This window comes from Calliphora vicina, chromosome 4 (genome assembly GCF_958450345.1).
Source record: "Calliphora vicina chromosome 4, idCalVici1.1, whole genome shotgun sequence".
In the NCBI taxonomy this organism is placed as follows: domain Eukaryota; kingdom Metazoa; phylum Arthropoda; class Insecta; order Diptera; family Calliphoridae; genus Calliphora; species Calliphora vicina.
Window position 1 is genome coordinate 42,196,737 of NC_088783.1, and position 14,868 is coordinate 42,211,604.

At 32.8% G+C, this 14,868-nt stretch overlaps 2 protein-coding genes across 2 annotated transcripts in view; both read right to left on the reverse strand.

Moving 5' to 3' along the window:
* Window positions 1–2,059: 2,059 nt before the first annotated feature.
* On the reverse strand, window positions 2,060–3,703 carry comr (cookie monster). The gene is made up of 2 exons (XM_065509274.1): window positions 2,803–3,703; window positions 2,060–2,591 (listed from the first exon to the last, which is right to left on the reverse strand). Exons 1-2 carry the CDS (start codon window positions 3,663–3,665, stop codon window positions 2,060–2,062), a joined length of 1,395 nt encoding a protein of 464 aa, XP_065365346.1. The 5' UTR covers window positions 3,666–3,703.
* Window positions 3,704–5,145: 1,442 nt separating this feature from the next.
* Window positions 5,146–14,868, reverse strand: part of Ubr3 (Ubr3 ubiquitin ligase) — a 92,978-nt gene continuing 83,255 nt past the window's right edge. The window contains exons 5-10 of the mRNA XM_065507695.1: window positions 7,757–10,582; window positions 6,901–7,324; window positions 6,124–6,833; window positions 5,916–6,047; window positions 5,714–5,853; window positions 5,146–5,631 (exon numbers count right to left, since the gene is read on the reverse strand). Of these exons, the coding sequence (XP_065363767.1) occupies window positions 5,514–5,631; window positions 5,714–5,853; window positions 5,916–6,047; window positions 6,124–6,833; window positions 6,901–7,324; window positions 7,757–10,582 (4,350 nt within the window). The 3' untranslated portion in view covers window positions 5,146–5,513. The remainder of the gene's footprint in view (window positions 5,632–5,713; window positions 5,854–5,915; window positions 6,048–6,123; window positions 6,834–6,900; window positions 7,325–7,756; window positions 10,583–14,868) is intronic.

Below are 14,868 nucleotides of genomic sequence, written 5' to 3' on the forward strand. Positions count from 1 at the left end.
TTGGAGATATAATCAATTTTCTAAATATAAAATTATACCACTAAAAAATGATTTTCAAAAATTCAAATTTTTTGTCAAGTACTAGGAGAACATAATCTTGCAGAAGGTAAATGTCGCGTGACAACTTTTCTTCCACAAGTATTAACTGGAAAACTAAGGCAGCTACCAGATTATAGTTTTCGCCATCTTATAGATTTGGAAGTGCTCTTTCATATGATAGACAATATTTTTGTCCATAGCCACGCCTACTTGGGGAAATGTGGGCGTTTTTGGTTCAAACGCTTATAAAAACTAAAGTTAATAGCCTTTTTCAATTTTAATCATGGCATTTTGTCGGCTATATCTTTTTCTATAAATAAACAAAATATAGTGACCATAGCTGTAAAATCCTACAAACTGTGAACAAAAATGTGATATTAAAATTTTGCACAAGAAACATGTTTTTTTGGTCGTAGTCAAAAGTTTTTCTAAACCTTATAACTGCAAAATTAAGTAAGCATTTGACATGATTTTTTCTTTAAGTGAAAGACTTTGAAGTCTTCTTTTGAATAAATGCAAAAATTTTACCCCATAGCTATGACTAAAAAGAGATATTTCAAATTTAATCTTAAAAAACGCTTCTGAAAATTAACAAGTTTGATTAAATTAGTGATAACTCGAAAACTAAGTGGATATTTTACACAATTTCTTCACTATCTTATAGAGTTTAAAATTGTCTACTATCTGCGTTAGAAATTATAAGCCTATTGCCATGCCCACTATAAGGATATGTAAAATTCAAGTTTCAAACGCTTATAAAACCGAAATTGTTAAGCGTTGGCAAAAAGTTTGTTACCTGTCAGGTTGCTTGTAGCTTCGTCTACCCTTATATCAAATTTCATATAGATAGGTCGTAATCTGTTAGAGATATAAGCAATTTTCAAAATATTAAATTATGCAGCTAAAAAATGATTTTCAAAAATTCCAATTTTTTTGTCAATTACTAGGAGAACATAATCATGCAGAAGGTAAATGTCGCGTTACAACTTTTCTTCTACAAGTAATAACTATAAAACTAAGATAGCTAACAGATTATAGTTTTCACCATCTTATAGATTTGGAAGTGGTCTTTCATATGATAGACAATTTTTTTGTCCATAGCCACGCCTACTTGGGGAAATGTGGGCGTTTTTGGTTCAAACGCTTATAAAAACTAAAGTTAAAAGCCTTTTTCAATTTTAATCATGGCATTTTGTCGGCTATATCTTTTTCTATAAATAAACAAAATATAGTGACCATAGCTGTAAAATCCTAAAAACTGTCAACAAAAATGTAATATTAAAATTTTGCACAAGAAACATGTTTTTTTGATCGTAATCAAAAGTTTTTCTAAACCTTATAACTGCAAAATTAAGTAAGCATTTGACATGATTTTTTCTTTAAGTGAAAGACTTTGAAGTCTTCTTTTGAATAAACGCAAAAATTTTACCCCATAGCTATGACTAAAAAGAGATATTTCAAATTTAATCTTAAAAAACGCTTCTGAAAATTAACAAGTTTGATTAAATTAGTGATAACTCGAAAACTAAGTGCACATTTTATACAATTTCTTCACTATTTTATAGAGTTTAAAATTGTCTACCATCTGCGTCACAAATTATAAGCCTATTGCCATGTCCACTGTGAGGATATATAAATTTAAAATTGCAAACGCTTATAAAACCGAAATTGTTAAGCGCTGACAAAATTTTTCTTACCTTCCAAGTTGATTGTATCTTCTACAACCATTTCAAATTTCATGTGGATTAATGTTTGAAATTTCTTTATTTTTTATTTACGGAATTCCACAACAATTAAAAGATGAAGTATTAATACATTTAAAATTTAACTAAAATTACAATAACTAATGCTATATTTTTTAATAATAAACAACTAAATAATTAATTTAAAAAAGTACACATAGAAACAAGACAAATGCACATGCAATGTATTATCAACCATAATAGCATTAAACACAAACAAATATTTAACAACAATTACACTTCATTATTTAAGGAATAAAAGTGCATAACAAAATCACTTACTGACGTTCATACAATATATTTAAAGAAGCCCTGTATTGACTAAAGAAACTACGGAAATTAGCTTCATTTTCTTTAACATCCTCAGATATTTCTTTTTGAATGGATGTTGGCATTTGTGGAAATGCATTTGTATCCACTTGCTCCGGTGGATAAGAGCTATAAGCGGCACAATCATCAGCGGCGTTATTAATTTCTGGACAATCAACTGTAAGGTTTTCACTGCGCGAATCTTTAAATTTAATAAATTCATCCATTGATATATCGGCCTCGTTATCTAAGCAACTTGAATTTAGTTGTGTTACTGTGAAATCATTACTTGTGTTACCATTGTTTGGATTGATATTTTCTGAGTTTTCATTCGTAATGTAAATGGGCTCCAGGTTCGAAGAAAAGTTCAAATTATGTACAAAATTTGTTGCTATAGGGGTTGATATATAAATGTTCGGGTTCTCAGTAACATTAGGAGAGGAGTATTGCATTATATTGGGTTCAGCGATAATTGGAAGCGTATTGTTACCACTAGCAGTACTAAAAAGGTAATAAACATTAATTTCTTTCTAATTAAATATTTTAAAACTAAAAAAATGGAATAGGATTTAAAAAAAAAATTGGGTGGAAATGGCGATCGTAGACGGATATGAACAAATCTACCCCCTATGTATAAGAATACAGAATATATTTATTTAAATGGGTTAAAATAATAAATGAAATAATAAGCAGGTATTTATTCGGTACTTACCTATTATCTGTCACAATTTTTTTCACTTCCACTGAATTATCTTCATACATAGGCAAATATTCGCCAAAGAATTGCAATATCTGATCCTTGCTACAATTGCCATAGTAACCTGCATACTCAGGACGAAAATCAGCGCCCAAATTTAGAACAGAATCGTGTGGATTTTCAAACAATTCTATCGGCAATTCAATAACTTGATCTTCATATGGTGAAATCGCTGATGAACCCATAGAAACGTCTGGTTTGGTTTTAAGGGTTTGAAATGACTCGGAAGCTTTTAGCTTTTCCTTTAATATACGCTGTTCGTTATGAAAATGTAGCAGAGTTTCAAAACGTAAACGACTTCTTTTGATTTTAGAGAGGCCGCCATGAAACATAAAACACAAATCACCCAACATTCTGTTGGACACAAGTTTTGGAATGTTGGCACTTTCGTCATCTACATTATTACTGAATTTCTTTGTACCGCCTTCACTTTCGGCACAATTATCAATTGCCAGTTGGCCTATCAACTGATAAGTGTGCCTTCGTATTTTTGCCAACAAATCTAAACGATGTCTTTGGAAATTCTCATTTCTATATTGCAACAATAAATCTTCTTCGGCTTCTGGTGTGGCATTTAAACGTTCAAACTTGAATTCCTCTAAATGTTGTAGAAATGTGGAACTGTTCTTTATTTTAAATATAGAACGTGTGGAATTCAGATAGTCTTCAAGATCCACTAAATCTAAAAGTACGACAGTACCATCGCGATTCCAACGTAGAAAATCACAATGTTCTAAATTCACTACCAACCATAGTTTATAGGGAAATGGAAAGTTTACAATATCCTGCCGTGTTATATATGGATAGTTTGTGTCCATAATTAAGGAAAATCCAACAATTTCTTCAAGTATTTCTATTAAAATGAAGTTAACTAGTGAAATATTTTTTTTATTTTCTGACAGCCAAATAACGGTGCTTTGAGGTGTGTGACAGGGTGCATCAAATATTAAAGTAGTATTATTATAGAGTTACCAGATATATGGGTTTCTTTACATAATAAATCAGTGTTGTCTATAAGCTTCAAGATAATAAAAATATGATAATGCATAACAAAACCAGATTATTTATTTATGTCAAACGCGTTTCAATTCTGATCGATTTTTTTCATCCGAAATTTTTTTAAGAGCAGCGACAAGTTTCCACTGGGATGCTTTTTGAATTTTATTAATTCTTTTTAATGACTGCAAGGAAGCTTAGACATTAATCGCTTTAATTCCCTTCCAAAGGTTCTCTATTGGAGATAGTTCGGGGATTGACTTGCCCATTCAAGAACGTTCAAGTTGTGATTCCATCTTGTTGAAATTTTCTTCAGAATATGGTAGATTAAATCCTTGTACACATGTATATCCATAGTGTTTTCAATAAGGTGTATTAGGCCTTTGAAATTTTCTAATCCGTGTTTTAGTATATTTGGTAAATTTTATATTGAATAACATTCCTTTCGGTCGATGTACATTTCATTGTGCAACATTACCCAACAAATTGATTTTAGATTCGTCAATCTAAATTTTGACACTTTATGAGCCGAGACAAAAAAATCCTTTGAGCCAAATCAAAATATTTCCTCTTCTTCAAATTAGCTTGTCTGAGCAAGGGAACTTTTCGAGCTATTCTAACCGGTAGTTTTGTATTTAAGAATCTTTGTCGCACCCTTTCACTTAGATGACTTGAAAGGGTCTCGTTTAGCTAAAGTTACGATACGGTTTTCAGTACCTATAGGGTTATTTTATTTGCTTCACGTCTCTCAATGAAGTTTTCGGACCGTCCTAAGGGAGCTAATCCGATGAACTAGTCACATTTCTTATTCACTACAATGATGCCCATGACCCATCTTAAATTGTTTTTAATACATTTTTTAATTCTGTTTATTCCCAATTAATTTGATTTCATTCAATATTACACAAGTCTAAAGCAAATTAATGCATCAAATAGCTATGGTTTCAAAATTAAAGCGAAACTAAATTTTGTTAATTAATAAAATGTTGGCTTTCCACAATTCCATAATTTCCGCAAATTATTCTCTTTATTCTATAAATGTTTTTCATTTATATGAAATTTATTTCTATATCAATTGTAACTTTAATATTCGATTTCGTTCTTATTAAAAACTTATTACGTACACAAAGTGTATTTATGTGTTATATTTATTAATTTTAAAATTATTTTAAATAATAGAAATTTGTAATATAGGAAAAAAATAAAAAAATATTAAAACAATTAGTTTTAGGAAGATATTTATAAAAAATAACAGTAAATTAAAATAATAAAAAAATTAAATAAAATATTACTTTTGAGGAATTTTTAAATTAAATATTTTGTTTATTTTATGTTTGTATTTATTGTATTTATATGTTCTATATAATTTTTAATCAATTATTTAATATTTTTCTCGTTTAGCAATAACTATTACTTGTGTTTTTGTTCATTTTAAAAATACATATTTATAATTTAATATCAATTTATTATTTATAAACTATTATTTTATTTAAATTATATATAGATATAAGATAGTATGTAGGGGGGTTTGGGGAAGGAAAATATAATAATATTATAATTTGTTATTATTATATATATTTTCAATTGTTTATGGTTAGTTTAATTTTATAAATTGTTTAAATTTCAACTATCATCATGTCTTGAATGTTACGTAATAAATCTTGCATATTTCACAATAAATCCCTATGGAATACCCAAGTATGTTTTGTGTGGGCAAATTTATGGGACAACCATTGAGATTCTAATAAATTAAAACGATCCCTACTAAGATACAACGGTTTGCCACGCCTGGAAGTAAAGAAAAGACAATTACACAACAATTATATTAAAATATTTGTAATACATATATTTTAGGAAACAATTTACTTACTTTAGATCACGATCTTCTTCATCAAAATCATCCAAATAGAGAGAACCCCAAAGACATGCTCGTCGACCACGTATAACAATAATATATGTCGATGTAACAACCAAGAATATACCAATGCCACCACCGCAAGTAATTGTATGCTGAAATGTAATAATAATTTATGAATTTCTTATGTTATTAATTGTAAATTACGAAAACTTACCCTCACAGCTTCGCAGCATTCATTTTCGGCACAACAATTCTGTTTTAAACACACTATGGTACCGCAAAGTAAACAAATGGAACTTTCTTTGGGAACTTTGTAGCAATTAAGACAGGGGCGTTCATGGTAATACTAAAATTATATTAAAATTATATATACAAATTAAATTTCTTCGAAATGTGGGCCAACAACAAACACCTTAACATACCGTAAATAATCTTTCATATTCTCTAGGTAATTCCAATAATTTTGGTTGTTGCCAGGCAGCATGTTGATTGAGTAATACCAATTCACGTACTGTATCCGTTGGTGGTCGTATATTCATCAGTTGTTCACACCAGAATTTCGGTAGGGATTCCTCGGTGCCGGGTATGAAACATAAACCCTTTGAGGCATTGAAACAATCCCAATCCATTGAGTCGGTGACCAATTCTAAGTAGTACACTAAACGCACAAACTCCAGGCCTGGTGCTAAAATTTCCGGCATATCGTTCCTGTATAAATGTTGACGCAATAAAGCAGCTATACGTAGGAATGGTAGAGAGAGGGTCTGCAACTGTGTTTCCATAGACTTTAGATTTACCTCTACACCAGCCAAGGGACCATCTTCTGAACCGCTATTAACGCCCATTGCGGCAGAAGCGGCTGCAGAAGTGGATGGTATACTGTCGCGTCTAAGGTGTGATAGACGATTGGTGTTTTTCAAAACTAAGGCCATGGCTCGTCCCAAATATGACATATTCGGTGAACGCATAGAATTACGTCGGCTAGAGAGAGTGTTCTGTTCAGCCGATGGCGAGGTATTAAAATTAGCCAAAATATAATCACATTCGAGATCAGTCAGGGTGACGCATAATTGTACAACAATTTGATAATATAATAAATTGTACATAACTTTCACCATACAAGTGAAATATTCTAAAAGATAAAAAATATTTTTTAAAATTTTATGTTTTCTCAAGCCAAATTTAGATATTTAACTTACCCTGATCTAGATGTAATGGTGCTAAAAGTATAAATTTCAGCAATAAGGCTATGGGATCTGCTAGTAGTCCCGGTATGACTTCGCGACAATGTGACGGTACTGGTGCACTTTCGGTTACCGGCATACCAGCCAACGACGCCCAAGAACTCCACAACGGCCATTCGACCAATACGCGTACATGTACGGAGAGAACGTGAAGCAATGGTACAATACAGTCTCTTTTTGCCTTATAACGTGTGGGATTTGTTGTACACAATGAACCTCCGCGTTGTATAATTTCAGACTCTAAATTGGTACGAGCTATTGAGGTAACAAATATAAACAGACTGCGGAACGTTGGCGGTACACGTTTCATTTTACGATTTGTTATATTTGTCATGTCTTCCATTGCACGGCCCATCGCTTCGGATAGTTTTGTTGAGGTCTATTAGAAAATACATGAATTTATTATTTAAATAAAAAGAAACAAAACATTTTCAACAAGGCATCGGATCTTACACGTTCAGAAATGTATTAAAAATTGCTACACACGTTCTTTAGGGTCATACAAAATTAATTAGATACTCTTCTTTTGAACAAAGGATATTGAAACAAAAAATTGTCTTTGAAATGATTGATATCTCAAAGAAGAAATCTTCCATTTTTTTAATATTTTGATTAACAACACATACAAAAATCAAAGTGGGATCATGAGGAGATCTCAAGATATTAAACATATTCTATTAAAATATTTGATCTTTACCCCTATATAAAAACATGTATTTGTTATATATTATCCAATTAACAAGAGTAAAGGTTCCAAAATTGATTTTTTTTAATCAAAATTGTTTGTTTCGTCCCAAATATTCAAACTTACCGGTGGTCTTTCGTTCTCCTTTATAAGGTTGGTTAATTCCGACACTAACTGCTCGAATGGTTGAACACCAGAACGCACAACCGGTGTTGGACGATCTAACTGAGGACTAAGTGGCAAAACTGAATTTGAAAGCTGCCTGCAAACAGGACAATAAAATTCTCCTCTTTCGTGCAAGTGCTGCCTTTGGCTGGCATATAAAGTCTTTAGGTAAGCGTCTAAGCAACTTAAATGTAAATGATGACCACACGATTGCACATGAACACCATTTTCGTAGGCCATATTATTGGAGAGATACCAAGACTCTTCGCCAAATTTCAAACTTAAAATTTCCGTTCGTCTATTGAATTCGGTTGCCAAACGTGTACTATGCTTTAGTCTTTCTTCATCTTCGGGCGATAATGGAAGTGGCAATCTTTCGGTTATCCTTCGCCGATGGCCGACAATGCCACTAGATTCAACCAGCACTACTAGGCCAATGGGATTTGCTTCCGTACTGGGGGTGGTGCAATTGCATATAATGCAATCATATTCTTTTTCGCGGGGCTGTTCTTCATAGAGGTCTTCTTCCTCCTCCATGCCGGCATCCATATTGTTGGCAGCAGCAGTTTGCATGAACTCCTTTTGTTTGTTGGCAAAATCTTGCATCATTTTCATTTGTCTCTCACGGGCTCTCTTGCGACGTTCTTCCTTTTCCTTAGCTTCTCTAGCCTTGGCCTCAGCTTGTTTTTCGCGTTGATTTGGCCAGAGTTTACATCTTATTTCGTCGATGTTTTGAGCACATATGTCATCATGTTTCGCAATCTTGCGCAGAAGATTACCTATGAAGTAGGGACCGTCGCCAACGCGAGAATCAGAAACTTTAATATTACGTTTCTTTGTTTGACTAGATGCTGCTGCAGCAGCAGCTGAAGAAGTTGAAGGTTCCGAGGAGCCTTCACAGTCTACATCCATGGCAGAGGACGATGCTAAAGAATCACCCATCGCCTCACAATTTTCCTCTTCTTCATCGGCGTCGGTACATGAAAAACTATCTAAAGTGCCACTCAGTTGCGAGTGTAATTTGAGGAGAAGCGATAATATACTTTCTTCTATAATCACTTCATCTTTACTGAGACCATCAATGGCGTTGTCCACCGAACGCTTACGATTGCTGGCATCAAATGCTCGGCGTGCTCCTAAGGCACTAACACCGAGCGTGGGATTAGAGGGTACAACGTCCATGTTTGTACTTGGTACAGCTACAGGTTGTACGCGAGGGAAGGGTATTAAACTACCTATGGAATTGGGTGTGGTAGGAGGGAACATTTCAGACTGTGTTTGTCTTTGATTTTGTGCTGCTTGCTGAATTCTAGGTTGATTGGCAGTATTCGTTGAAGTGCCGGGATTTTGTCCTTCACGCAGGACAACTTCCATGCCGGTATCAGCCGCCATTGTTATGGGTTGCAAAGAGAAACGAAATTCCATCGGCGGAGAATTAGCTCCAGCGCTTTCTATAGCGTTGGATACATCCCGTATAGAATCATCGTCTTGACTATCCTGCCGTATTACGAGACCAGTTTCGGGCACCACTGACAGATCGGCCGGCAATGCCACTTCCATGTTTTGTAAACGCATAGGCACTATAGCGGTAGAAGTTGTGGTTGCATTTGGAGCCGAAGTACTATGTACAACACTTAAATTACGTCCCATATTTTCTAGCCAAGCTGGTGAAATTTCCATAGCCGAAGCAGTATTATCGTCTAGATCATAATCGACATCCGGATAGAAAGGATTTGACCTATAGTGGGCTGGTGTCACTGTCGGTTCTTGAGACTTTAGTGAAATCTTCGTAACTATATGTCTTAAATTACAACTAAGATTATCAGTTGGATAACATTTGAACAGCTTTGGAGGATCTCTGCGCATGCCAAAACGATAGCAGGGCTTGGGCTGATCTTCACATTCTACGACGGCCGCATTATCATTGCCGGATGAATTGGTCTCCTCACTCGTTTCAATGGCAATTTCCAATAGGAAGATCGCTAAGGCCAATAAATGTTCTGATACATCACGCGAATGTACAGCTCGATATAATATCGATAATATGGTCGAATGGAAGACTCGGGAACTTAAAATACGACAGGGATCACTAAACGCTGGCCCCACCGGTCGGGGTAATCTAAATGGTGGCCACAAATTGCCACTTGTAGGCATTTTGTTCTTAGACTTTACATAGTTGGTAAAACGATCTAATGATGATTGAAAATCTCTCCTGTGTACAGCTCTCAAGAGAACATGTAAGGGATCGTAGTACTCTTCCCACACCTCGTCGATGGGTGTAAATAAGCCCTGCTCTAAATTTTCCGATCCCGATGAGGGAGCCTTATACACAGACAACTTCTTCAAGAATGTTTCGAAATTCTTTGTATGAACGTTGCCTGATCGCTCTGGCATTAGTTCTAACAGTTGCGAATGAGTCTTATTCTCGGTGGCCAGAAGAGCACTTATCTCAATGATACACTGTGTGGCCTCGTCATTGCCCAGATTTGTACGACTGGTTACCAATGTGGCTAGGAATGTTAAGAAACCTTCAAGCATTGAAGTCTGTTCCATTTTCTGGGGTTGTTTGAGCGCTGCTGTCTCCAGCCATTGTGATACACCAAACAGTTCGATGGTATTTTGTAAGAAGAAATATTGGGGTAAATTTGTGGCACAAATCTGTAGAAAGAATAAATCCATATCAGCCATAGAATTGCAGAAGTTGGCTTGTATGTAGGTCATGGCTTGACCTTTAATCTGAAGCCCATTGCGCACCCAAATGCCGGCTAAAATTTCGTAGAAAAAACTCTGAAAGTAGACAAAAGAAATATACGTTAATTAAACTATTGTAGGGTAAATAATAAATTTAATTAATCGGTAATGTAATGTAAAGCATACAAACATATATATAGTACATATAAGTATTTAATTATTATTCTTATCATTTACTGCAAAATCCATTGCGGTTAGTGTCTTTAGTATTTCATTGAAGCTCCTCGTAACATAAATAAATTATGGATTTAATAAAATATTTAAAAATATATTACATATTTGCTATTGTTTTTACAAACTTTGCACTAAAATCAGAGGCTTTGATTAATGACCTCAAGGAAGTAATTGATTTGACGGCCAATATCGAAACATATTTATTTGGATCGGAATTTCTAAAACAATTTTCAAAGTCGAGTGTAGAATTGCCAATATTTAAGGATAAACAAAGTAAAGTAATTGCTAGAATTAATTTACTGGACCGTGAACTGGAGAGAACTGTGAAAAAAGTAAGAAATTAATATACATTTGTCCACTCTAGCAAAACATAAATTTATTGGGTGTAATACATTTTCGATCAAACATTTTATTTGTAGAAATTTGGAAAAGTCCCTCATTTTTAAATCATACACCCAATAGAACTAAGTAAGTAGATCTACGAATACTCCTTTCTTGAATGACTAATTAAATTTCCTTAGCAAGTTAATCGAAATAAAGATATAGAGTAACTTCGGGTAATGTGGACTACCGTTTTGTTTTTTCTAAATTTTGGCCACAATAAATATGGATATTAAAAAAGTTGTGAAGCAATAAATTAGCTAATGTATTCTCTAATTGTTTTTGCAGTTGAGAATTTTTTCCGTCTAAGCATAAAAAATTTATGTGAAAATATTGTAAGGAACCCAAAAACCAGCATTAAAAAAATTGGAGGGTAATGTGGACCACTATGTGAGGGTAATGTGGACTAGTATTTAATAAATAAAATTCATGAACCAGCTAATCATGAATGATTAAAAAATTAAATTTCAATATATTTTTATTAATACAAACTAAAAAGTCGCGTTCTTGGCTTAGATAAGTGGCTTACAAAGTATATAGTTATTGTAGGGTAATGTGGACCAGTAGTACATAATCAAGTAATTTAAGTGGTCCACATTACACGAACTTGGGTTACAGTGGTAAAAAATTATTTTTACTTAATAATCTAAATGTGCTTAAATTATTACCAAATATATGCAAAACTACGTGTCCACTTTAACTATATAAATCAACCAAACATTAAATTCTACCAAGTAAATGTACCAAATTTTGTTTCTTACTTGGGCCGATAAAAATGTTGACCACGCTCATTAATTTCAATACAAGAATAAAAAGCCAACATATCAATTACTCATGAAAGCACATGTGCAATTGTTGTTTCAAACAACTTGTAAAATATACGATAAAACAGTTTTATCATACCTTCAGTAGTTTCTGAAAAAAGACACTGGTCCACATTAGACGCATAGTCCACAATACCCGAAGTTACTCTAATGGGACATTTTTAATGAAGGGTTAAAATCTCAATAGAATTTAAATGCAGATTTTGATCGATATAGAATGCCGTAATTTGTTTCAGTTCTTTTTTAGAATAGTTCTATAAATATTGTGAACAATTTTCAACATTAAGTAAACTATCTCACAACACTTAATCTTAAAATATTTTTCATAATTAATTAAAAACAAAACTGATATAACATTTAATTATTATTATTTTTTAATTATAGCATTCACATTACATGTCCGCTTTTCATGATTCTACAATCAATTCTGTTATCAGCAACAACCAGGCCATGATGATGTTTCATCAAATTGAATTCACTAGATATCGCATTGATTCCATGTATCGTCAAATGCAAATGTTTCAAAAATATAAAAATAATTTGGAAACTTCAACTATTTTAGACGTTGTTAAATGGTTTGTTAGTCCGAATACAAATTCAGTTAACAATATATTGAATATTTTGCATTTGACACTGTTGGGTCAACGAAAAGCACATATGAGTGGTTTAAGTGTATTAGCAAAATATTACGATGTAAGTATTTTAAATCGAAATTATTTTATTATAATTATAAAATTTAAGTTAAAATTCGTGTTAATACCAGTAACAAATTTCAAGGATTATGTATTTTCTTACGAATTTGGTTTCATAATTGAGGAAATTATCCCGAATTCTATACCCTTCACCATGAGGGTATTTGTAAATTAGGGTGTGTCGATTTTTTTCACGAAAAATCGTATAGCAGAAACGCATTCTACGGAAAATTCTAAGAAATTTTCCCCAAGAAACCATCCAATCCTATCTTGCGCATTTCGTCTCTTATCCAATGATATTTCAGTACTTATTTTTTTTAGATAGTTTTTTTTTATTGGATAAAAGACGAAATGCGCTAGATAGGATTTAATTTTAGACCTATGGTTTCTTAGGGAAACTTTCTTAGAATTTTTCGTAGATTGCGTTTCTGCTATACGATTTTTTGATCGTCCATACAGTTCGACCCAGCCTAATGAATATAAGTTTGCCATTCCATTTGTAATTTACACATTTTTCATTTGCGACACCATAAACTAAATATATTCTGAATCGTTATAGATAGCGAAGTCGATATATAGCTATATCCGTCTGTATGTTGAAATCAACTTGTGGAAGCCACCAAATAACTTACATACATGATTAGTACATCAATATATCCGCTATAGTCTCTTCTATTTCTTTATTAAAAATATAACTGGGATTAATCGATAATCGCGATTATAAAAAATTGCGATTAAATGCAATTCCTAGTAAGGACTACTTTTGTTTCCTCCCTATTATTAACTGAAATTTATTTTTGGTGATAAAAACTTCAAAAAGAGACTGGCAACTCTTAACAAGATTGCATACAAAAAATATGAATTACAACAAAGCCGGGAAATTAAAAGCCAAATGCAATACTTAACATAAATATAAACAATGATATCTGGGAATACAAGTAAATAAAGCAGTATAAGCACTAAAAAGAATAAATTGAATAAAATAAATGAAATGAAAAACACAACGACATTAATTGAAAGTAGACACCTAAAAAACATTAATCAAATGTAATTGAAGAGAGATATATATATAGAGAGAAAAGAAAAATGCAAGCAACAGTTCCATATTTAGAGATAAAAATTTATAAAGAGAGTGTGTCTATAAAAAGATACGAGAGACGAAAAAAGAAAGAATAAGCAAACAAAATAAAAGTAATATCACTGCTTTGGAGTATAAACCGTTAAAGACAATAAGTCAAATGATTTTTAACACTCGAGTTGAGGTGACGTTCAAAACAAGTCAGTCACACAACAGTCGGGGTCTAGTGATACGGTCAATACCCATGTGTTTTATATGTGTTTGTAACAATAAATAAAAAAAAGGGAAAAAGAACATATAAAATACATAAATTTGATTTTTTTTGTATTAAACCTAACTAGTCATTTTAAAAAGAAGTGAAAAAAATAAAGTACTACAAAGTAATACAAGACAACAAAAATAAATTTAAAAAAATCTTAAAAAATATATAATTAAAATTGTTTTTGTTTAAAACTAGTTTTAAGTGTATACAAAAGTGTTCTTCTTGGTGTTAGTGTGTATCTGTAACGTGAAATATTTTTTTTTTATAACAAATTTACAAAATTCATAAACAAAATGAAACTGCAAGGTGCTGTGTCGTCGTGTCTGGGCTTAATGCTATTCATGTTCATACTAGTTGCCACACCAAAAACCTCCTCAGCTTTAATTGAAGATGCCCTAGATGTGTTTCATGTAGTCAAAGAAGTCACAACGGCTGTTTTAAAGGCCTGGGATATTGTGCAAACTTCCTCACTCGGCTCAAATATTAATTTCCCCTTAATGCGCGAAAAACAACGCAAAGTTTTATCACGCCTCAAGGAAGTTAGTAAACAAATCCAACTAACCGAGGATCAGGCAAGTTTAAAAGGGAATATTTTACAAGGAGCTCTAATAATGTTTTGTTGCCCTTGTTATTTTTACAGCACGCTGAACAAGTTGCCTGGGCCATACAATCGGTTGATAATTTCATTGAGGGCAATTTACAATTGCTAGCAAAACGTAATGAGATCACCGATACCATGAATCGCATAACGTCGCGTTTCCAGCAAATGCAACAATATGAACTCCATCAGGATAAATTAGAGTCTACGACGTTGTTGAAATTTGCCGAATGGAGCGTATCACCCAATGCTTATTCGGTACATCATTTAATGGATCGTTTGCACTTGACTATGTTCGGTTCGGATGATAAGG

What these genes read in the sequence shown, in the direction of transcription:
- comr (XM_065509274.1), bottom strand. Translation starts at nt 3,665, where the DNA reads ATGGACACAAACTATCCATATATAACACGGCAGGATATTGTAAACTTT. An exon ending in AAAATTGTGACAGATAATAG is followed by an intron (nt 2,592 to 2,802) that starts GTAAGTACCGAA and finishes TTACCTTTTTAG; the next exon opens with TACTGCTAGTGGTAACAATA.